The sequence below is a fragment of the Mchenga conophoros genome, linkage group LG22, assembly GCF_057382185.1.
Source record: "Mchenga conophoros isolate Kocher_MC1m ecotype Shallow Benthic linkage group LG22, M_conophoros_male_GT1.1, whole genome shotgun sequence".
Classification (NCBI taxonomy): domain Eukaryota; kingdom Metazoa; phylum Chordata; class Actinopteri; order Cichliformes; family Cichlidae; genus Mchenga; species Mchenga conophoros.
Window position 1 is genome coordinate 22,983,572 of NC_140546.1, and position 22,606 is coordinate 23,006,177.

At 43.0% G+C, this 22,606-nt stretch overlaps 2 protein-coding genes across 5 annotated transcripts in view; both read right to left on the reverse strand.

Annotated features, from left to right (window-relative positions):
* pals2b (protein associated with LIN7 2, MAGUK p55 family member b) overlaps positions 1–10,893 on the reverse strand; it is a 28,004-nt gene extending 17,111 nt beyond the window's left edge. For all 4 annotated transcript variants that reach the window (XM_085261723.1, XM_085261721.1, XM_085261720.1 and 1 more), the window contains exons 1-2: positions 10,778–10,893; positions 1,070–1,132 (exon numbers count right to left, since the gene is read on the reverse strand). The gene's annotated coding sequence lies outside the window, so the exon portion shown is untranslated. The remainder of the gene's footprint in view (positions 1–1,069; positions 1,133–10,777) is intronic.
* Positions 10,894–11,904: 1,011 nt separating this feature from the next.
* npy (neuropeptide Y) lies at positions 11,905–13,836 on the reverse strand. Its single transcript, XM_085262214.1, has 4 exons — positions 13,748–13,836; positions 13,286–13,473; positions 12,340–12,429; positions 11,905–12,250 (listed from the first exon to the last, which is right to left on the reverse strand). The coding sequence occupies exons 2-4, from the start codon at positions 13,471–13,473 to the stop codon at positions 12,229–12,231; spliced, it is 300 nt and encodes a 99-aa protein (XP_085118340.1). The 5' UTR covers positions 13,748–13,836; the 3' UTR covers positions 11,905–12,228.
* Positions 13,837–22,606: the final 8,770 nt, after the last annotated feature.

A 22,606-nucleotide genomic window follows, 5' to 3' on the forward strand; every position in this document is an offset into this window, starting at 1 on the left:
TCCTCAGCAATACCAGTCAACCCCTCCCCCAACTCAGGACGCGGGATTTTAATCCTGCCACGAAAGCACTGGATTACAGAATCTCTCTCTCCCTCTTTCGCCATATCTGGTGTTCAAACATGTCCACAGGGCTGAAGTATGCTACATAGCTGTGCTTGGCAAGGGCTGAAATGGCCTTTAGCGACGCACTGCAACACACTGGCAACGACTCTGAGTGCAGAGGGAAGCAAGAGATTTTCTCTTTGGCCATCAGTGCAGTGTCACAGCACATTTCTCCAACTGAACTACAGGCACTAGACACAGCTGATCGCACACGCAAGGTTTTTTCTCTAAAACGTCGATCTAATTGCTCGCCTTTAGAAAGTAAGGCAGTGACTGCCGACTTCACACAGAATTTAACTTAGGCAGAGCAGCTGCATGAGAAGAACTAAAGCACCGTGCCATAAGAAAGCACCCTGGGAAGTCTGCACAGACTTAAAAAACAAACAAACAACTGATCCACAAGCGCCAGATCTGTAATGAGCAAAGCAAGACTGTGCTATAAATTATTAAAGCAATTGTTCTATTATTCAGAAATGAGAAAATTTGTGTATATATAAAAGAATGCATGCTGGTACTTTAAAAGGCGAAGAGAGAGAGAGAAGCTTTTGCGTATTCTATCGAAAATACAATGACATCTAATAATAGCCAGTAATGCAAAAGCTGTACTTTCTGCCAGTCACAGTCAGGTAAGATTTGGGGACGCTAAATAAATATATACAGAGTTTGGTTATATAAAACTGATGCTTTAATCCCACGCTTTTAGTTTAACATCAGCATGGCCCTTTCAAGTACAGAGGAAGTGCTGTCAAAAGTGAAATCCACACGGGTACACAAGCACAAACACACACACTTAAAAGAAAACCAGCTGCTTCCTTACTTATTCAAAAGTAAATCTTTAAAAGTAAAGATTTCCGGACCAACACAGTTCTGGCTGGCAGGTCTCCCAGCGAACCAACAAAATCATGTCAGCATGCAAGAAAAAAAACACATTTCAACATCTCCGGTTGGTTGAGAAAGTTGTGTTTACCTATGCCAGTCGGTGTAGCCCAAGCCCAGTCCTACTGGCTGCTCATCAGTCAACTGTGAAGACCTGAAAAGACAGGGGAAGGGTGGGAGATGTGTGAAAGTTTGTGAGGATCATCCATATGAGCCATGAATATTCAGTCCTGTTTGCTTTGCTGCTCGCCAGTTTTCATCATTCCTCACATAAACTCACTTGAGGATTCAGATACACAGTCGTGCTTACCAGTCCCACCTAATAACTCTAGTCTCCCTGTGAATTATTACTTGTATCTGTCTATGTCATCCCTTCCTCTCGTGGGATGCCTTTTGACAGAAATCCCTGACAATTTAATGTCTTTAGCTATTCAACGATGCCCGCATCATCAGCTGGCATTGTATGGGAAATGGCCACTATTCTCTGAAAGTAATGACGAAGCGGTATGCATTCACACCCAGTAAACCTCTCTTCTCATTTTGACTTGCAAACCTGTCTGAGTCTCATGCAGAGGTTTGCCAGCATCTGAGGTGTCGTATTACAGATTTTTCTGTCTCAGCGTGCTGTTGAACACTGTAATGCAGATACAGTCATTCTTTCACTGTTTATCCAGCACAGTTGATATTTAAGAAAGAAACTGTACAGAAAAGATGGAGTGTTACTAAAGCTGTGCATTTCTCAGTTTTAAATTGTATCTTTGAGGACTTTGTTACTAGTAGCCTGTCGCAAAAACACATAATTTGCTCACATTTTTTTAATCGAATCTATGGGAAAAAGGGGGCAGACCTAACAAAACAATTTAAAGAAGATAAACAGTATCTGAAAGTCATGTCCTTAAGAAACAGATGAAAATACAGTAAAGACAGTCTCAGTGGAAGCATGGCTGTCAAGGAGCCATTCTTAAAGAGGGGAAACGTGGAGAAAATGCTGAGGTATGCCAAATTAAACAAGAACTGGACTGAAAATCAGTGGGAACAGGTCTGATGGTGGAGGGACTCCAATTGGGAAATTTATGGTTCAAACCTTCATCAATAGGTACGAAGCAGGTCAAGAGAAAGACACAACAGTGAGTGTCTGCAGCCATCTGTAAAACATGGTGCATGGTGCAGACTCTACCATGGTTTTGGGCTGCATTTTAACCAGTACTATTGGGAATATTACCAAAATTGATCAACTTATGAAACAGAAAGTACTGGCAGATTTTGAACCACCATACAAACCATCTGGAAAGAGTCACATTGGCAACAGCTTACGTTTCAGCATGACAATGTTCCTAAACCGTAAAAGCATACAAGGATAGAAAAACACACAATGGTACACTGTCAGTCATGGATCGAGCTCTGCAAGGTGTGAACCATAGCATTATTGAAGCAGTGTGGGATCATCTTGTTATAGAACAAAAGAAAAAGCAGCCAGAGAAGATCCAAACATCCAAAAAAGAGTTTTGAATGTCCTTCAAGAAGCTTGAAGAACTATTCCTGAAGACTACTTAAAGAAAATACAAAAAGGATAAGAGAGTTCAGGCTGTGTTGAAGAATGAAGTTGATCATACCATATTAACTTGTTAGAATTGTACAAACCCTGTTTTTGTCTTATATCCTACATTCCCACCTACTTTGAAGGACTCTCTAAGCACATGAGGTATTCAGAACATGGGCGTTTTAAGTCTGCTGATGACTTTCATATATGAAGGAAAATGTTTTATCCTGTTTTCCTTGTCAAGAATGAACCTTCAGGTCTAAGTAGTCAGAATTAGCTTTATACACACACAAAGAGGATTTTTGCATCAGCCACATAAAAGCCATTTCAAACACCACATCCTCGCTTCTTTTTCTTTTCTGTCTAAACTGTGAATGCAGGCAGAAAGCACTGCTCCTTCCAGCAACATGCCCTGCCCCGCTGTACGATATTTAATTGTGTCTAATAAAACTGCAAAGTCTGGCAGAGTTAAACACATTCACGCTGCCCTTAAGAGCCATTGTGAAATGGACCGTTACAAAATGCAAGCCAGCATAAAGAAGAAAAACCTGCTTTGAAATGCTGTTATTCCATATAACTGATAGCTGCATGATCACTGCATTCAGCCTTTTTCACGTTCCCTTTATTTTTCTCACCTCAAGCAGTCAAGGCTTTCAATAGTCTAATAAAAGTTGCAAGTTATGTCTGCTTATTTATTATGAGAAATGATCTGGAAGACCTCTCAAATCAAGAAAGTAATCTTCTTTTATATACTCCCCTAACACACACATCGCAGGTACATCTTGGTCTTAAGCCGCTCCCTAGGTAACAAGTACCCTCCTGCAAAATCACTCTACAGAAAATTAACAAAAAGGCGATGACAACACAGAGGAACCTCCACCCATCACTTGTTAGCAGTTATCTCTTATTTCTGTGGCAGTATTTTTTCACCCAGTCGTACCAGAGCTAACTGGTCACCTACTATTACAAGAGGGAGAGTACAGGGGTCAGTTCATTATACAACACAGATTAAAATCAGGTTCTGCACGCTCACTGGAAGTGAAAGATATCCCCTGGAAGAATGTTAATAGAGGCAAAGTCACTAGGCAGTTCCTCGCCTAATCATCCGCATCGAGGGGCAGGGAGCCAAGATGGACCAATCGAAGGGGCCAAATGAGGAGGGAGGAGCAAAGAGACAGAGCCCTATGATATATCATTTGGCTGATATCGGACCTTTCCAGGTATTTCAGTATTGGTATATGTTGGTCAGTATAAAAACCTTTTATTTGTTTAATATTATGCAGAAGAAAATGCAAAGGAGCCGTTGTGAAATAATGCTGATCAAAGCAGATCGAGCGCTACTGTTCACAGTACTTCCAGGATTGTCTGCAACACAGAGTAGAAACACAAAGCAGTAGAGTCTTCATGGTTAGTTGGACTGGTAGTTATTTAGCACTCACCATTTCATATACACATCCATACAGTGCCTTAGTGAATGCACTATCTGTATTAATATTATATCTGTCCCCCTAAAAACTAAACCATTAGATGGGAAGAAAGAAAAAAACAGCAAGGGTCACAATCTGGCCCTTTGAGGAGTGTGTAAAAGGGAGTGAGAGAATGTCAGACGAGCCGAGCAGGAGAGAGATTTAGAGCATGACAATAAGGACCAGATAAAAGGCACATTAGGAGTCTTGAAGAAAAAAAGAAAGAACAATCCTTTAAAGATTAGACAAGGTTGTGGGGAAAGCCTCTCAAGTCTTGGGAAGTTCAGAGGAGGAGAGAGAAAACATGAGAGTCTAGAGGGAGAACAGAGAAGAGTGGTTGCTGAACGCCCTTTCACTTTTTCAAGAACCTACCAAATAACCTTGTCTAGCTATAAGCACAGGAACGTAATTGTAATTAAAGGTCCATAAAAATCTGATGGATATTTGCTTAGCTTATTTTTTCTGCACAAAGCTCCTCAGTGACCAGGTTGATCTGTCTTATGTTGAATTTATGGTTCCACAAATGTGTCTGTTTGCATATGTTGCAGTCAGAAGTTCACACACACTCATCATGGGCGTGAATATCATGATAAATTCAGGCTTTTAATGATTTCTTTAAACTGTTTTTTTTAATGAGGTGTATTGTTTGTACGAATATATCTTTAATGACTTTTAAGCAAAAACAAGAAGAATTGGCTGCACATGTTTGGATTTATTTTGGTTTTTCTCTAATCCAAACAGGGCCTAAAGTCAGGCTCGAATATATATACATACACTACTATTAATATTTGGTTTAATGCTCCTTTTGTAGCCATCAACAAGCTTCTGAATTCATTCTGGCTGGATATTTGACCACTTTCATTGGCAGAATTGGTAGAGATGAATTGCCAGACTTCATTTGCCTGCACTGGCCCTATGGCGAGGGGTTTTGAGCAATGTAAACATGTTTCTGTGCAGTTGTTCAAAATCCCAACTACGGAGTCCAAATTACCATCAGGGTGTACACCTCACCCCTGGCGTCGTTGCCCACCTCTCAATTTTAAATACACTTAGACATTAAGGGCTATCAGGAGGGACTATGCGCTTACCTGCTGCTCCCTGGCAGGTAGCTCCATGCCCTCCTGGGTTTTAAATGCACCTTAGAACACACATGCATCAACACTACAATGAGCGGGTGGAGGGAGGTTTGGAGTCTTCTCCCACCCCCGTTCTCTGCGGCCTGCTGGAGCGGGAGGGCTAAGAGGAGTTGGCCGTCCGACTGCGGTCTGGGGTGTGGGGCCTCCCTGCTGCTACGGAGTCGGGGTGGTCTGCCTCTCCCCACCGCAGGGAAAAGGGTAACACCACCTGGGTCTGGGTGCAGTTCCCCCCTCCAGGGGCAAGGGTACCTAGACCCGGTTTGTAGAGTACGCTTGGGGAGTGTGATCGTGTGTACAGCGTCTCTTTATTTCTGTCTCCACGTTGGTTGAGTGTGGAGTAAGTGCACATGAGAGCATGAGGGTGGGAATGAATGTTTGTGTCTGTGTGTGCCTGTATGTCTGTGTCTATATGTCAGGTTGGGTATCAGGCGCCACCTCTTTGGGGACACCTCAGGCCCTCCAAGGTTTGGAGGCCTATCTCCACCCACCACCACTTCCCCTGCCGGTGGCGGACTCCCTCAGGTGTCGGTGCGTTGGTGGTTCTTTGTGTCTGGGGGTGGGCGTCCAGGTACACACCGGCTCACTCCTTGGCGGCCGCTTATTGGGGCCTGGAGCCTGGGGCTCGCTCGGGCCCCTTCGGAGGTGGGGTGCCCCCGGCCTCTCGGCCTGGGGCTCGGTCACTCAGGCACAGCTGGGGGCCGGCGGAGCTCATGGGCGCGTCACTGCAACTTCCCCTGGCTTCTGCTCCGCGGCTGCTGAGTGAGCCCTCATCTGGGACTCTCCTCAGCTCTTACTGGAACAGTGGCGCGGCTGCCCCTCTGTTGGTCTTCCATGGTCTCTTGTGTTCTGGGGGCCTCTGGATGTCTGGAGTTTTGATCTCCTCCATACCCGCTTCACACCCTGGAGGACGGGGCTGTGGCCCCCCCACACTCCCTAGCAGATCGTTACATGGAGAAACCTTCGGAATACAAGCGCGCTGATCCACACAGGTATGCACACGGGTGTTCACTGCTCGTAGACCCAAATTACACCTTTCTTGGCCGCTACTTCGAAGCACATCTGTCCTGCGTGCTGCACAACAACATTGAATATTTAGTATTTACTGCTGTTTACACTTAGCTAGATTAATGCGATGGTGTTGTGTTTAGTATGTTGCTTTGTTTTTTTTGCTTGTTTTCTATTTTTCTCTCAACAGGTGATCCAGGAGATTTTTATTTTTTTTTCTCCCCCCCCTTTCTCACTGTCCCTCTCCCCTTCTGTTTTCCCTTTCCTTCCTCTTTCTTTCTCCCTTTCCTATCCCTCACTCATGTCTGTCCCGTCTGTAACATCTGAAAATAAAATATAATAAATAATAAAAACAAAGATCGACCAAATGGACCAATACGGCAATGCCACGATGATCCATTTGGCAAAGTAAATCCATTGGGTATCCTTGTTGGTCTTCAGACAACAATTCTGATGGCTAAAGAACCAAATGGGACAGGCAAAAAAAAAAAAAAAAAAAAAAATCCCAACTAAACATTGCTTGAGTTGGATGATGCTGTGCATCGGGTGAATGCTGATTGGTTGAATAGTGGACTGCAACAGGGAAGTGTGTGACATCAGAGTTCATAAAAATGGGAGAAATATAAAAAACAAAAACAAAAAACATTCAAAAAATCACAAATACAGCATGAAAAGTACAGACAGTGGCTGCCAGTGGACACTTTTCTTTGGTGCACTTCAGCTCTTTGTATGTTATAACTTTACTCTTCTCTTTGGCTAGCTAGGGTCAACAACAGCACAAGCAAGAGTAGCCCACAGACTGGTTATACAACTTATTTTTGACACTACCCCCATCTAAAAACAGACGCTCTCTACAGGTAGAAGGACTGCCAACACGCTAACCCCGCTGAACCATAATTTCCCCTTTTCACTCAGCATGTCCTGTGCTCAGAACTCCTCTGATGTCTCAACACCTCTGCAGTCTGATCCTCTTTTCCAACTCTCAGGACGGAAAATCACAGAAAATGGTGATTTGCATTCCTGGCTGCCATTGGCTGGTCCGTATGAAAGAACGAGCCCTCCGAGTTCCTCCCCGTTGCCAAGCACTCAGATGATGGACGGCTCATGGAAGAGGGATTATGGAGAGGATCAGAGGGTTTGTTCTTGTACAAAACATCACTGCCGCTTCACTCATGTAAACATGCGTGCGTGTGCATGTGCATATGCATGCTATTAAAGGCGCAGGCGAACATCAGCGGGATGTGTGGTTTTAATTCCTCCAGTTCTGGTCACACTAGCAGGAAATCTGAACTCTACCCGAGACCTGCTGTGTGGGAGTGAGCACATTTTGCAAGTTTATAGTCTACGGTGAACAGTGCTACGCCCCTTGGGATTGTGAAGCACAAATGCACACTCAGAACCTGCCCCATAAGGCATCCATCCCATGAGAACTATTCAGCTGATGTTTGTATATTCTGTCCACCCCTATTCTGTATCCTCCTGTGCCCCAGGCTCTGCGGAGAACTGGGCTCTGAGAGCAGCCGTCACTCTTAGTTCCTCTCAGTGACTTGAGAATCACAAAAGAGGCCAGTGAGCTCTGTCCTGCCTTCAGGTCAAGATGTCACTTCACTGGCTGGTTCCAGGGGAAGTTTACAGGGCAATTTGTAAACTTCCTTTAACCTTGAGCTGCAGTGGCAGACTCATAAGAACAGTGTGTATTTGAAAATGTACATGAGTGTGTAATAACTGGCTATTCATGCAACAACTCCAATCACATAGCCATCCATGCTGTCGTGCCTCTCACCCATCACCTTCTGCCTCCAGACAAACCCTATGTAGGTCACTCCAGCTGCTCAGTAAGAGGATTACACTGCGACCCCCTAAGATGGCTATCTTAGCAGATCAGTGTATGCTTAATTTTTTTAACCATAACCATGTTTCCCAAACAGTCATCATTTTATGACTGCAGCTGCAGGATGTTGATTAAGCCACCTCAGTTTCTCCCGATCCACCTCTACGATGAGCAAACCGCTCCATCCTTGTGCTGATTCACGCTTACCTCTGCTCATCACCTGATGCTCAAATCACCACCATTTTCAAGGCAATAAATTTCTGCACTGGAGCGATTTCCACACATCACCAAGAAATGACCTCAATTTCCTCTCTGGTGAGGTTCCAGCTGGTGGGATGTCTGCGCTTTGCCTCACAGCTTGGGAGGATATAATTACACAGCTCGTCAGAAACTCTCAGCGCCCAGCGCGCATCATCTTAATAACGAGTACCCTCCTGACATAATCTAACCCGCCACATGGCCATGCCTGCATCTTTGCAGCCTTTCCGCGTTCCCAGCCTCCTGCTAGTGATCGTTAGTGTTAAGGAAGAGAGAGGGAGGGGATGGAGTGGGGAGAGGTGATGCAACAGTGCTTAAAAATGACAGCAAAAGTTTAAAGATGAGAAACCTGATGAGCGGTGTGGGGTGGTAAAAAGGCGAGAAGAGATGGGAAAATGAAGGATTTTGTCTTATTTCATATTTGGATTTTTAAAATTATTTTTTGCCAAATACTGCAATCAGATTTAGCCTCTGTCTAAAACTACAGCCTGCAGTATCCTGCTAGCTGAGCCTCCTCCAGGAAATGGACCGAGACTTTGATCTGGTATGCGCTAACGATGGCCTTACATCATCTCAATGCAAATAAGCTTCCAGAAAGAAAAAAAGAGGAAGCTGTTGATCTTAGATATTTATTCTATCATCTTCCCTATTTTCATCACTCAGTTTTTGTGGAGTTTGTAAAGGAGATTCAACCTTTTATTTACCAATTTGAGCAAGAAAGACATGTAAAACCAGGCCGTCTTTTTTGGCAAACAGCTTGTTTTATTGCTGGTTTGTAGTGGCATGCTTCTTTAAGGCCTCTGTGATGGATAAAATCTGGTGAATCAGCAGTATAGGCTGCAGCAAAAACTGCCAGACATTTGCCTGGCAGCGATTCTGACACAAGGTTCTTTTCAAAATAATGTTCCTTTGCACTTGAGGCTTAGTTTGGTGTTCGCAGAGATGCCGTTTGCTCATGATAACAGTTACTATGGTGTCAGTTACACGTTAACAACAGGGAGGTGCAGCCTGGTGGAGGGCAGGGAGGGATTATTATGTAGATAACAGCTTTCTCATACATGTGTTGTTCATAGCTGGGAGGCCTGAGTCATTCCACTTTCCCCAGTCCATTGCTCTATGTCTCTACCCTCCCTCCTATCTCCCACACATGATAATTAATAATAGAAACGACGAAGCTTCGGAGGGTTGGATTTGGGGTTCAGCATGGCTCACTGACCGGGGGCATATGTTTAACTCCGAGATGACACAAGGGGGAAATGCATAGCTGGGCTGAGAAGTCGTACTTCAGCAGAACAATAAAGGTCATCCTGAATCATGACTCAGAAGTCTTAAAGGACATCCCCAGCAGCCACTACAGACTTGCTCTGATGTGCTTAACTAACTCAGTCTCCTTTCTTTCCTCCTTTTGTTTACACTAAGAGAGTCACTAAATCTGATTAGATCATTGACATGAACAGAGAAACACCCATAAGCGCCTGTTAAGATGCAACAAGATACATCTATTCCTCTCAGGGGTCTGCATAGCCTGTGTAGCACCTCTGGACAGATCCACAGTGATGTTGTGTATGTGCATGGGCTTCCCCCGTCACGTGCACGATGCTAAACTGCTTATAAAGCTTGCCCAGTGACCCTGTGCTGTGTTCCTCTGAGCAAGGAAGTCTCCCTGGTTTTATGTTTCGATTAAGTGGCAGTATAAAGTGGTTCTGACATCATGTAAGGAGATTATTATGGGATGGTGCACTCATTCATTTCCAGTGGAGGACAGAAAATAAAAATCAATGCAGTCGTCTAGCTGTACCTCTGGTTGGCCAGTTTGTGCCAAGCCAAGGGTCTGCTGTGTTTTCATTCAGCTTTAGCTCAGTGTGCTGATGCTCGCTGGTAAAGTTTTTGTCTAGTCAACAAAATAAAAGAAATAAAAGAGTTTTAATTTGGTCTGATGACAGAGTAAAAAATCTATCTTTCTCGCTCTCTGTCCTTTCCTTGAGCCCACCCTCCTTTGCTGGTGGATGTTGCAGTCAGTCACACTGGGACGTACGCGTGTTCCAGCCTTCTCATCCTGTCAGCGCAACAACCCGCAGCTCTTTCCTCTTATCTTCCTGGAATCGGCGCACGGATCTGGCGCACGGATCCGCGCGCTCGAACAAGTGTGCCACATCCCGTGCCAAACGCCTGAGCCGCTTTGGCTGACCGGACAACCGTGCGCTCAACCATCTCGCCACACGTGCGGCCATTTTTTTGTTACCCATCCGAGCCATTGTGGCGTAAGCACACTTACGACTACAACCCATCCCATGTATTCCTCGTCACGATAGGCAGGAGTAAAGGGGGGAGGAAAGGACGCGTCCGGGTTCACAGTAAGCGCCCACAGCGAGCTGTTACGTGTCGGAGTGGAGCTTGTTCTGACAAGCAGAGGGGACGAACCTCTCCTTCTTCTGTCAAACTCCACTGCTGTACCTCAAACACACACACACAGCTAAGTGTCTTTGTCTCCCATTTATAGTGCCAGTTGATGAATGAATTCCCAACATCCACGTTTCGGATATGATCACGAGCAGTGACTTACCTGTGGATGGCGCGTGCGACTTCGCGGTAGTCCGCCGATCGTCCCGGTTGGACATTCAGACCCCCCTCAGCTGTCTGTCCCGGTCCCGCAGCAGACTACCAGAGCACACGACGTCAATCAAACCGACACGCCCGGCCTCCTCCCTGACGTCAGGACACACAGACCAATGAAAGCTGCGGCCCGGCCCTCGCTGAAGTGGAAACAATGTAGATAGTATTTTCTTTTCGTCACATTGTGATGCGCTCATCCATTCACGTATGGATATTACGTGAGGCAAGTCCAGCTCAGACTGTGCGGGCATCGCATTTCTAACGTAATGTGCGTTATGTAGTAGAAAATAACTAGAGATGGCCGGTGCCGTCCTGTTGACCTTCATTTCGCTATTTTTAAAGGAAAGCACAGCTGCTTTGCGCCCTACAGGTGTGCACCGCATTTATTCTTCATTTTGTCTTTGCGCGGAAAGTACGAGTGAGAGAAAGCAGGGCGTAGATTTAACGTCTTCACTCTGAGGCCTGCTGCTAACTGGTGAAAAACTAGTTTTGAAATGTTTTGAAATGTTGAGCAACCACTCTGAACTGAACTCACTCGCTGGTCCTGTTTGAACAGTTCTCCTTCAGTGTATTTCAGAGGATTGCGTATCTGCAGTGCCTCTTCACGACTTAATTTGTACTCTCAGATCTGATTGGGTGTCAGGCTGTGGCACCTAACCGCTCGGATAATTGCAATAGTGCTCCTGGAAATTACCCCCCCACACACACACACACACAACACAACACCACCTCCACTATGTAGTTTGAGATGATGTACTTATATGTGCGGCCACAAGAGAGCGCCATTAGCCATTCAATTTTGAATTCAACTGGACTGTGCGTGCTTAACTCGGTTTAACTCGCTTCCCTGCCCAATTACCCTGTCTCATAGAGCTTCACCAGCTGCTACAGTAACTGGAAGACAAGGTGTGGCACAGCAAGTCCGAACCCGATCTCTTCATGGGTGACAAACAGTTTCTGATGATCAGCTTTGAAAACAAGACCTCCCTTAAAGCCCCCATTAAAGCCCTCTGATTACTTTTTGCAAATAATATACAACACTGTCATCGTGTCACTCGTCAAACAGATACCAGGGGATGCCTTTGTTCAAACAGTGAATCTTTAATAGCACAAATATACAATACAATCAGCAGACCCCCCCTCCTCCACTTTACGATCATGTTGCACAGATGACGACTCAGAATCAAGTATTTACAGTTTTATGGCACAGACTTCAAGCAGTGTTGGGTGTGGCTGATGCGTAAGGAAGAGGGGTTGGATATATACGTTGCGGCTCATGGAGGCGAAAGGAGGGCAGAGGCGTGGTGTTCGTTTGGTGTAGGACGTAAGTGACGGACATGTAGAGGTCAGAATGTCAGCGCTGGCGGGACAGCAGTGAGCGAGACGAGAGGGATGGCAGCATCACCACAGTGATGGGTCATATCTGGAGACACGGAGAAAGAGAGAGACAGAGAGGTGTAAAGATCGAGATACAAATACAACGACAGAAAAGTTGCGCCTTTAAACGCATACCTTGACTGTGGAAGCGTGTCTGTGCTTTCCTTCAGCAGCAGCTCTGAGACCAGTGTGTCCAGAATCTCAGGACTGGATCTCTTCCCATACCTGGAGCAGAGCGAGATGGAAAGAAGGAATTAAAAAGGGCGAGCTTAAAAATGAATAACAATAAATATAAATTTCTTTGTCCAATTACGAGCGAACAACTCTAAGTCATATCTCGCTGTGTCCTTGAGTCATATGTCCAGTCATGAGCTGAGAGAAATCTGTGCAGAATCAGACCCAGCAGGCTCAGATAGGAGTTCCATCGCAGGTGGTCACATTTGCCTGAAAAGATAAGACGTGACGGCGCATTTGTCCCTCTGGGTGGCTTAACGCCTGCAGAGGTATCCAGCCCACTGACAGCTGAAAGCCAAGAACAGCGGGTGACTTGCCACTGCACGGTGACAGTCTGGACTTTCTTTTCTTTTTCTTTCTTTCTTCCTTCCTTTCTTAAAAAAAAAAATCAGTGGTAAATGGGCAGCAGGCGATATCTGCTCTGTCACAAGAGAGAACGAATAATCTACAAGACCTGCAAGGTTCAGATAACTCCAACAAGTAAAATTCCACCGGACTGCCAGCTTATAGCCTCCTGGCTTTGAATGACATGACAAGCACTGTCAGAAAAACTCAGTTTCCTTACTGATCAGTTTGACCAGTTGGAAGATACCAGAGAAATAGAAGAAAAAAAAAAGACGTGTTATTGCCTTTACCCGTGTAACTTATGGCATTTCAGCCCAGGGTATAACAACGTTTTGAGATAAAATGAAATAGTCCCACTAAAATAGATTTATTAAAAATTATTTTATAAAAAATAAAAGAACAGTGGGGGCAGCATTTGAAGAGGAAAGAAATAATGAGTAAACAATAAGTACTCTGTTATGTTCAATTCTATTCTATTGGGAGGTTTAATTAGTCCGCCCACCTCTGTCTTGTAATGAGGTTGATGTAATGTCTCAGGGCTGAGTAGTACTTGGCCAGCTCCTCCGCGGGGGCGTCCTCCCCGGGGTTCTCTGGTTTCACCGGGTATGCCTCCGTCAAGGCGCCCAAGCAGACCAGCGCCCACAGCAGGAACCCCAGAGTCCCCAGCCAGCTTACCAAGTTAGGATGCATCTGGCAGAGTGAAGTACAGAACAGTTAATTAACATCAGTGGACACCTGTTATGCTGTGCTGTAAATTTCTTGGATTTGTCATTTATTCTGGATAAATTTCTTTCTGAAAACAAACAAAGCATTTTTTTTATTTATTTATTTTACTGCAAACAAGGTTAGTATTCCAGAAACCAGGACTTTCATGGCATACCCAGTAGATACGCATTAGAAGTGCTACGGAGAGACTTTAAAAAGCTGAAATAATATCATGTCAACCTAATATTTACATACTTACTTTCCCCAAGGGTTAGAGCGAGATCTGCGCGCTGTCCTGTGGCGTCTCCTTTTCTCTTCTGAGCGCTTGGTGCGCGCGGCGGTTTATATGTGTGCGCCAGACGCGTTGCAGAAAAGCGCGTCAGAGCAGCGCTATCTTTGCCTTTCTTCGCGTGAACGTCACCGCTGATGCTGTCATTAGCGCGAGTGTTTTTTTATATTGAGTATTTGAAGCTCTTCCCATTAGTTTAATAGATGCAAAATAACAACGGAAAGTAGAAACAGAGTGCGTTAATAACAAGCAGTTTTAGGGATGGTTTTTCCAGACTTTAGCCAACCCTGGTGATACGATGGTATTTTATAATCCAAACCAATTAAGACAAGTCATGTCTATGAAGGAGCATAACATAATTATTGCTACAGGATAATTAAATTCTAAAAGGTCCACAGCAAGTGCACAGTTACGCATCTAATGGACAATTTTCCTATTGGAAATATGCTTGGATTATCTTGACTTGTTATTAATGTAACAATATTTTTATTGCACACACACACACGCACGCACGCACGCACGCACGCACGCACACACACACACACACACACACACACACAGCTGCATTTAAACACACACTGTCACACAGACAGGCTGATACACACGTCAGCTCCTCTGTGGAGGAAGAAGGTAAACAATTTCACAATCAAGTAGTGATTCTTCTACATAATGAGATCAATAATCCCATTTGAAGTCACAAAAGAGTGGCAGTAATGCAACACTGTGGGCGAACTTCAAATGATTCCTCTATAGAAGGCCTCCTCACGAAAGAAACTCCTGTGACGGCGCCCTCGGCTGATCTGGAATAAAAAGACCTCAAACCGACTCACATGTGCATGAGCGCCATTTGACTGAATCAGTCCACTAATTTCATTTTGCCGTTATTCCCTCAGATGAAATGAGACTGTGACTCTCAACGTGAACAAAAGCCCTAAATGTGAATGTCACGACACGTCAGCCAAAGAAGAGCCCAATCTCCAAGGAACCCACTTAATAAGAAAACCCAAATAGCACTTCAAATGAATCTGTATCACCGAGTGCTTCATTTACCTCCCATTCATAATCCTTTTGTATACCAGCCCGCAGCCGTATAATCTGTCAAAATCAGTATTCTTCAGCAGTGCTGCTTTTTTAAGTTGCGCAGAGGATGCGTTAAGAGGTTTTTGTGTAACACAGGATGCTAAGAGGGGAGATGAGGGATGGGGCACAAGTGAGAGAGTGTGGAGCACAGAGTCATGACCAAATCGTCATGATCGCAGGCAGGAATGAGAACTTTCAGTCCTCCTCAGGGCATGCGTGCGCGCAAAGAGAGCACTTCATCAGGTATAACAACGTTTTCAAGGAAACAGCTTGCACGTATACGTAGGTGTCTGACTTGTGTGAGTGGAGCAGATGTCTAAAGCACTCCGACAAAGTTGAGAGGTCAAATAGTGTCTGCTTGATTAAAAAGGCGGGGGGTGGACTTTTAAGTTTTTGACCCGATAATGGCACTAGATAAAACGTTAAAGGAACTAAAACATCTCACCGCTAATGGTGGCACTAAAGGAAAAAGCCAGGGCATCACCTTGATAGAGATTAGTCATCTAGGATCCGTGCATGCCTGTGAAAAAGTTTGCTGATCCATCCAGCAGGTGTTTAGAAAGTGTACAGCTCCGAAGAGAAAACGCAGGCTTCCTGGCGATGCTTACAGATGAAGTCATGGGATCACTCATCCACTGGGAAACATGACTGTGTGATCATGAATTCACTGGATGCAATGTTGTTGAGATCTTTCAGTTTGCACCAAAGTGAATTAGAGCCAATCAGTACATTTCCATACAAAGATGTGGAGCATTCAGCATTTGCTCCTGTACTATATTGTACTTTTAGAGGTCTCTGGGGTCATACCATGTGAGGTACTGCTGTTGTACCCTGGACAGGGTGTAGTTATTTGTATGGTTTAGTTTTTACAAAGAGAAGTCTTGGTCTTCAGGTGACATTTTTCTATTTTATTCTCTTATTTCTTAATGAGGTACATGGGCTTCCATTAGTTTAGCTTTTTGATTAATTCAGAACAGGATTGGCATTTTGTAAAGCATTTCTTAGTCTTGTTTGGCCCTTAGAAAGGTACATGTAGTTACCTTTAGGTCCAATCAGGGGGGAATATTCATGTGGATTGTTCCTCTAGGGACAGAAATTGACTTTTAGTGTGGCTTATATTTTTGAGAGCATTAAACAGCAACTCAAAAATATTCCTATGCAGGCCTAAAATTTGAACCCAAAGAACTTCCTTTGAGGCAGTGGATGAATCCCAAACTAAATATGCCTGTCAGACAGTGGATTAGGAGACACGCGCAGACAAATCGGTGTCTTTAGGGATACCTTTGAGCTTTTGAAACAGCACGCATCCTTGCCAGCAAGAGTCAAAGAGCCTTTAGACATATAGAAAGAGAAGCTCGGTAGATAAACTCAGGGAAAATATAACAAGTGGCGAATAGCACACCACTACATGAAGTCCCCCTCTGCTGCTTGATTGAAAGCTGGATGGAAATGCAATGCAGTTTAAGTGAATCAGAGACATTAATTGTGAGAAAACTCTGCAGTGCAATTCACACTGGACAGGTTTGATGGGTGTAAAAGGGTGCTATTGTAAATCACTGTCAAAAGTATTTATTAATACACAGGTGAAAATAGTCCCCAACAAATGCACTTAGTCCTGCTTGAACTTTTCTTCTAGATATCCATTTAAAAAAACAAAAGGGCTATGTCTTTAATTCATTATTTAAAGACTATTTTTTTTAACAGTAAGAACAATATATAACACCACCAGCCTTATCATTTTACATCTAAGGTGAGACAGGGGATCAAAAATAATCAGCTAACAAGTATGCAATTAGGAGACATTTTGCCAGTGACATCTTTGCTTATTTGCGGCTTCTTTCTTACTGCACATACAGAGGATTAGTCTGTGCTTGGGGTTATAACAGTCTCATCCAGTGTTCTGTTCATTAAATATTTACATCATGATCTATAATTAAAAAAGCTCTGACAACCAGGTCAGATATTGGAGGAAATCTGGTGAATTTCTGTACATCACAAAAGAGGAAAAGGAAGAGGACGAGGGCACCGTTCTTCAAACTCAGGGGGAGAAAAATGGTTAAGTGACAGGGCTAAGAGAGTTCAGGGGAAATGTGATCATTCTTTTATGTTAGCATCAGCACTAATAATATCAGTGCTATTAGAAAGATGGCTACCAATCAGCCTAATACAGTCCCAGTTATGCTGGCTAATTAGACAAATTAAAAAAATACCTGCAATTAAGTTAACAATGATGTATCAATGCAGCACCTTTAAGGTAACCGCTGCAGAAAATAATTTAATGAAGAGCTGGCATTATCAGAAATCGGCTCTGTGGAGACCGACTCCTTCAGAGAGCAAGCTGTTTAAATGCAAATTTGTTTTCTCCTCCTCTCATCAGCCTCCTGGTTTGTACAATAAGTTCTCTCCCGGGATTTGTAGAGATGAAAAGGCTCGCAATTTTCGGCTGCTCTGAATGACACTTTTCAAATTTACAGTGTGTACGAGCGCACGAGGAAACAGAGACAAGCAGGCTATGTGCGTCGTCTCTGTCAGGCAGTTGCATGCAAACAGGCCAAATCCCATTGCAGCTTTGTGCTTTCTTTGGCTATAACGGCATTTTTACATACAACTCTGACATCTAAATTGCTGCTTTTGACTACACTATTGTGCAATGGTGACTTGTGGTAAGCAAGCACTACTATTACTTAGATAGGGCACGGCATCTCCCGGTTTAGCTGCAAACTGAAGGTGATTTGAGCGCCATTGCAGAGGATTGTGGTTTGTCATCGATTAAATAAACCAAGGCACTGGATTAGTGACTTTAACAAAGTCTGATTGTTGCTTATATAGCTCTGCTTCATCATAATAACAATTGACTTACATTAGGTGACATTTAAGTTAACAATAGTTTTACAGAAAGATTTCTGCTGAACAAACTTCATAGAAGCATATCCACAAATGGTTCTTCTTTGTCTTGGCTTTGACATTAACTGACAGTCTTTGTAGGCAATTATGCAACATCTCAAAGAAACCTAAGCTTCTCCTCTACTTTCAGATCACAGAAAATACAATACTGACAACCCTCATAGAGGAAACATTAATTTCTTCTTCTGTTTATTCATTTCTTCTTCTCCTTATTAAACACCCACTGCTTTAAGAGTCAAACTGCTTTCACTCATTTTAATTTACCTGTCTTAACCTTGTCTGTCAGCGCTCCTTGCTGTCTCCTCTGATCTGTGTGAGTATGCGTCTGTATCTGTATGGGTGTTTGCAAGTGTGTCTCATCTGCTTCTGGGGTGAAAGCAGCACCAGTGTCATGTCAAGAGAAGCATCATATAAGGTCTTTTGAGAGACAGATGAACAGAAGGTCACGCTAGCAAGCTGTGACAGGTTGGTTCGGCTCAGGTGTGCAGGTGGGAGTCCTGAGCTTTTATATTAGGAAACCTGATGAAACCTGTAACACGTCAAAGGGCCCTAAACTTTAGTTTAATAAATGTTACGACCTGTGTAAGACCACGGCAGTCTGTGTGCGTCACTGTTATGTCTGCTGTCACATTGAATTGAATTTATCTGAGTCATTTTGGCGAGGTTTTAATTTTTTTTTTGAGTGGCAGAGTGACAAAAAATAACCTTAAACAACAATTAAAATTGATTCTTTTAATTCTTTTAAAACGTATGTATTTAAACACAAGACACACAATCAAATGAATGACGTCACAATTTCCAAATCATAACTATTTAACATATTAGTATGTCTACTGAATACATTGACAGTACTTATCCATCCATTTATTATACTGTAGCTGTAAATATATGTTAAAATATTTTACCAACTTATTAGATACCATATAGAAGACGCCTGGTAATAGTGTGTAAACAATGCATTAGTAGGCAAAGCATCAAGAGAATGTGCTGCATTCATGACGTTCACATTCACTGTGAATCAGCCACTGACTATGCCCCGATACTTATTTTGTACATTAAAAGCATCTGCAGATTTAATGTTATTATTAGGGTAGCATAATGCATGGTTAGGCTACTGTGAATACAGATGTTCACACTAAAACAGTGGGAATTTTTTTTTACAACAAGTGCAATATTATAAGTAAAACTGCTTATAAAGATGTTTGAGTTTAAGTGCTGTTTCTTGCATAATTTATTTACTTAGGATTAATGATACAAAATAGTACTGCACTTTAAGAGGCTTAAAATTGGGCTAAGTCTTAAGAAAAGGGAGATATTATTCTCATCTAGGCTAAATGTTTTGACCTCTTATAATGGCAAATGCGTAATGTGCTTTAAAATGAACTGCTGCGGGAAACATGCTTGTTTCCTTTGTTGCTTCTTAAATAGGAAGATCCCACAGCTGTCTATTAAATGTAAATCCATGTAAAGCTAGGCTGGTTAGCTTAGCTTAGTCTCTGTTCAAAGGCAGCAAATCCACTAAAGCTCACTAATTAACCCATTATATCTCATTTATTTAATTAAAGAGTGTTTTACTGTATATGCAGAGTTTGAGCTGAGCACAAACACACAAGCACAGGCCCACAGAGAGGGTCACAGCACTTGTTGTTAGCCAGTGTACAGCTAATGTTTAACATAGTTGTTACATTGGTTGTTTAAGATGATTACAAATGGCCAAAAAGGGTGGATTCACACCAATAACAAGGTCAAGAAACATTTTACAAGAGAAAATACAATCACTAGTAATTCATCAGCGTGTCAGATAGGTGTTTTCCAGTCTTCCTAGTTTTTAATGCTAAGCTAATTAGCTGATGCAAGGCAACCCTATACTTAACTGAGAGATCTGAGGATAAATGGGACATTTCCCAAAATTGAAATGTATTCTCTGCGTACTATCTTTAAAATTAAGACTAGATTCAATCATCTGACACAGATTTTAGATTTGTGATCGTTAATTGCATGCTAATATATGCTGTCTTTCATGTTTTTATTTTTTGATATTTTGTTGTTTTGTGTTTTCTTATTGTACTATGAAATTTCATGCTGTAATTTTATGTACTGTTGTAAATATGTATTTGGTTTTTGGACCAAATTGTTGTACATTACCTGATGGTTTATTAAATTTATTATTGTTTTTGTCTGACCTGCCAGGGAGTACAGACAAAAAGTAGGTTTTTGGTTTTCTCGCATATTTACTTTACGCTGTCCCTTTAAAATAAATAAATTCATATATATAGGCATCAGTTAAGTTGTCAAAATCTGCTGCTAGGCTTTTAACATGCAGCAAAAGGAGTAACTACATTACATCAGTCCATGCAGGCCAGTTAACTGTTAGTTTTAGAATTGATTTCAAGATTTTACTGCTGCTTTTATTAAGTGCTACAGGTTCAGACGCCAGCCTATATCTGTGAGATGCTGACATAAACCTGCACTGGTCCCAACTAAAAGTCTTGGAGCATTTGAAGTTCAGGCCCCACAGATGTGGAATATTCTGGAGGCAGATCTTAGGTGGGCAAACTCTGTAACCTCTTTCAAATCTGAACTTTAAAAATGCATATTTGTTGCTTTTATTATTATTAGGCGCTTTGTAACTTTTATTTACTTTTATTAAGTGCTATATAAACACAAACAGTGTAAAGTCAATGGATTTTCTTTTTGTGCGTGTATAATTTACCTGACTTTAAGAGAAAAAAGAGCTACAGTTTTGTGGAAACTCTCAATCAAGAGAAAGGACAAGAGTGAGTCTACAGCGAACCTTAGGCTCTGTCCTGCCTTGACAGCTATAATTTTAGATATTTTATATTCTGGGCCTCCTGTTACTTTACATTGTTACTGAAAAACAAATTGTGGAAACCCTACTGTCCTTTATCATTGACTTATAGCTTTCATGGTATCCTAGCATTTATAAGTGCCTCATTGCTAGGTTGAATCAATAACAGCAACACTAGTAACACTAATTCGTCTCTATCACTGGCTACTTTGTGTATTTGTTTAAACTCATATGAACTCTATCAGTGTTCATATATTTATGAATGAGTGTGTGGGTGTGTGTAGCTGCTTGTGTGTAAACACGTGCTAGCCAAACAATCATTAGTTATACAATACCTTTGACTCTGTTATCACAGTGTCTTACGAAAAAGCAAAATCCATTTCTCTCACCTCACTCGCCACCCCCCTCCCGAGTCTGTCGACACAGGAGGAGATCGAAGCACAGCATCTATGAAGTCAATTTCCCACTGTTTCTACCACAAAAGAGAGGAAACACACACATCTATGCCTTAGATTCATGAAATTCTGATTTTTTTTTTCATTCCTCTTACACATTACTCTGTTTTCTTCAAGTAAGAACAGAAAAAAGCTCTTCAGATTCTTTTGGTAATCAGGAGAGGATTCATGGAAAAAGACTGGCCTGCCACACTGAAAGTCTTGGGTTGAAGATGTTAGAAAATAATTTAGTAATCAGATTATTAATGAATAACTAAAATGGTAAACTAGGGAACTATAGATCTCACTACATATCCATAAACATAATATCATACTAATAATACTGTATGTTTGTGTAGTAGTAGGTCTACATTAAATTGGACTCTCACATTATGGGACATTCCAACCATTAGATTTGGTGAGAGTAAATTGTCACATGCTAGATAAGGAGGACCATTATGTTAATCATTTACTCATGAATTATGTTCCCCCCTCTGCTAACCCCACAGCTGCATGTGACACTATCCACTCTGCCATAGCTCGGCTACAGACTCAGCACCCGAGTGCCTTTATTGTGATCTCGGGTGACTTCAACCATGTATCACTGGACAATACACTACCAACATTCAAACAATATGTGGACTGTCCCACCAGGGGAGAGAAAACTTTAGACTTACTGTATGCTAACGTCAAGGATGCATACAGCTCCTCCTCCCTCCCCCCACTTGGTAGGTCAGATCATAACCTGATTCACCTCACCCCCCGCTATGTGCCAATTGTGAGGAGGGAACCTGTGACCACCAGGACTGTTAGGAGGTGGTCAGAGGAGGCAATAGCGGAACTACAGGGCTGTTTCGAGGTGACCGACTGGGAAACACTCTGTGAGCCTCACGCCGAGGACATCAATGGGCTTACTGAGTGTATCACAGGCTACATAACTTTCTGCACCGACTCCATTGTTCCAGTTCAGACTGTTCATTGTTACCCAAATAACAAGCCGTGGGTGACTAAGGACATCAAAGCCCTCCTCAACAACAAGAAGAGGGCTTTCAGAGGGGGCAACAAAGAGGAGGTGAGGAAGATCCAGGTGTTACTAAAGGACAAGATCAGAGAGGCTAAGGACAATTACAGGAGGAAGCTGGAGTGGAAACTCCAGCAGAACAGCATGAGAGAGGTGTGGAGGGGCATGAAGACCATCACTGGATTCAGGCCAACCAACAGCAGGGGAGCTGAGGGAGGTGAGAATAGAGCCGACGAGTTGAATCTGTTTTTCAATAGATTCGACACCACAGTGTCTGCTCCCACCCCCACAACCTCACCTGCAGTCAGCCTGGAATCCAGAGCCACATCACTGTGCCAGCCTCTCTCTTCACATGTTGCCTCCTGTGAGATTCCTGACACCCCTCCCCCACCCATCACCTTCACTCAATACCAGGTTGAGATGCAAATGAGGAGACTTCACTCAGGCAAGTCTGCTGGACCAGACGGAGTGAGTCCCCTTGTCCTCAAGACCTGTGCCCCCCAGCTGTGTGGAGTCTTTCATAAACTGTTTATGCTGAGTCTGAGTCTGCAGAGGGTCCCGGTGATGTGGAAGACATCATG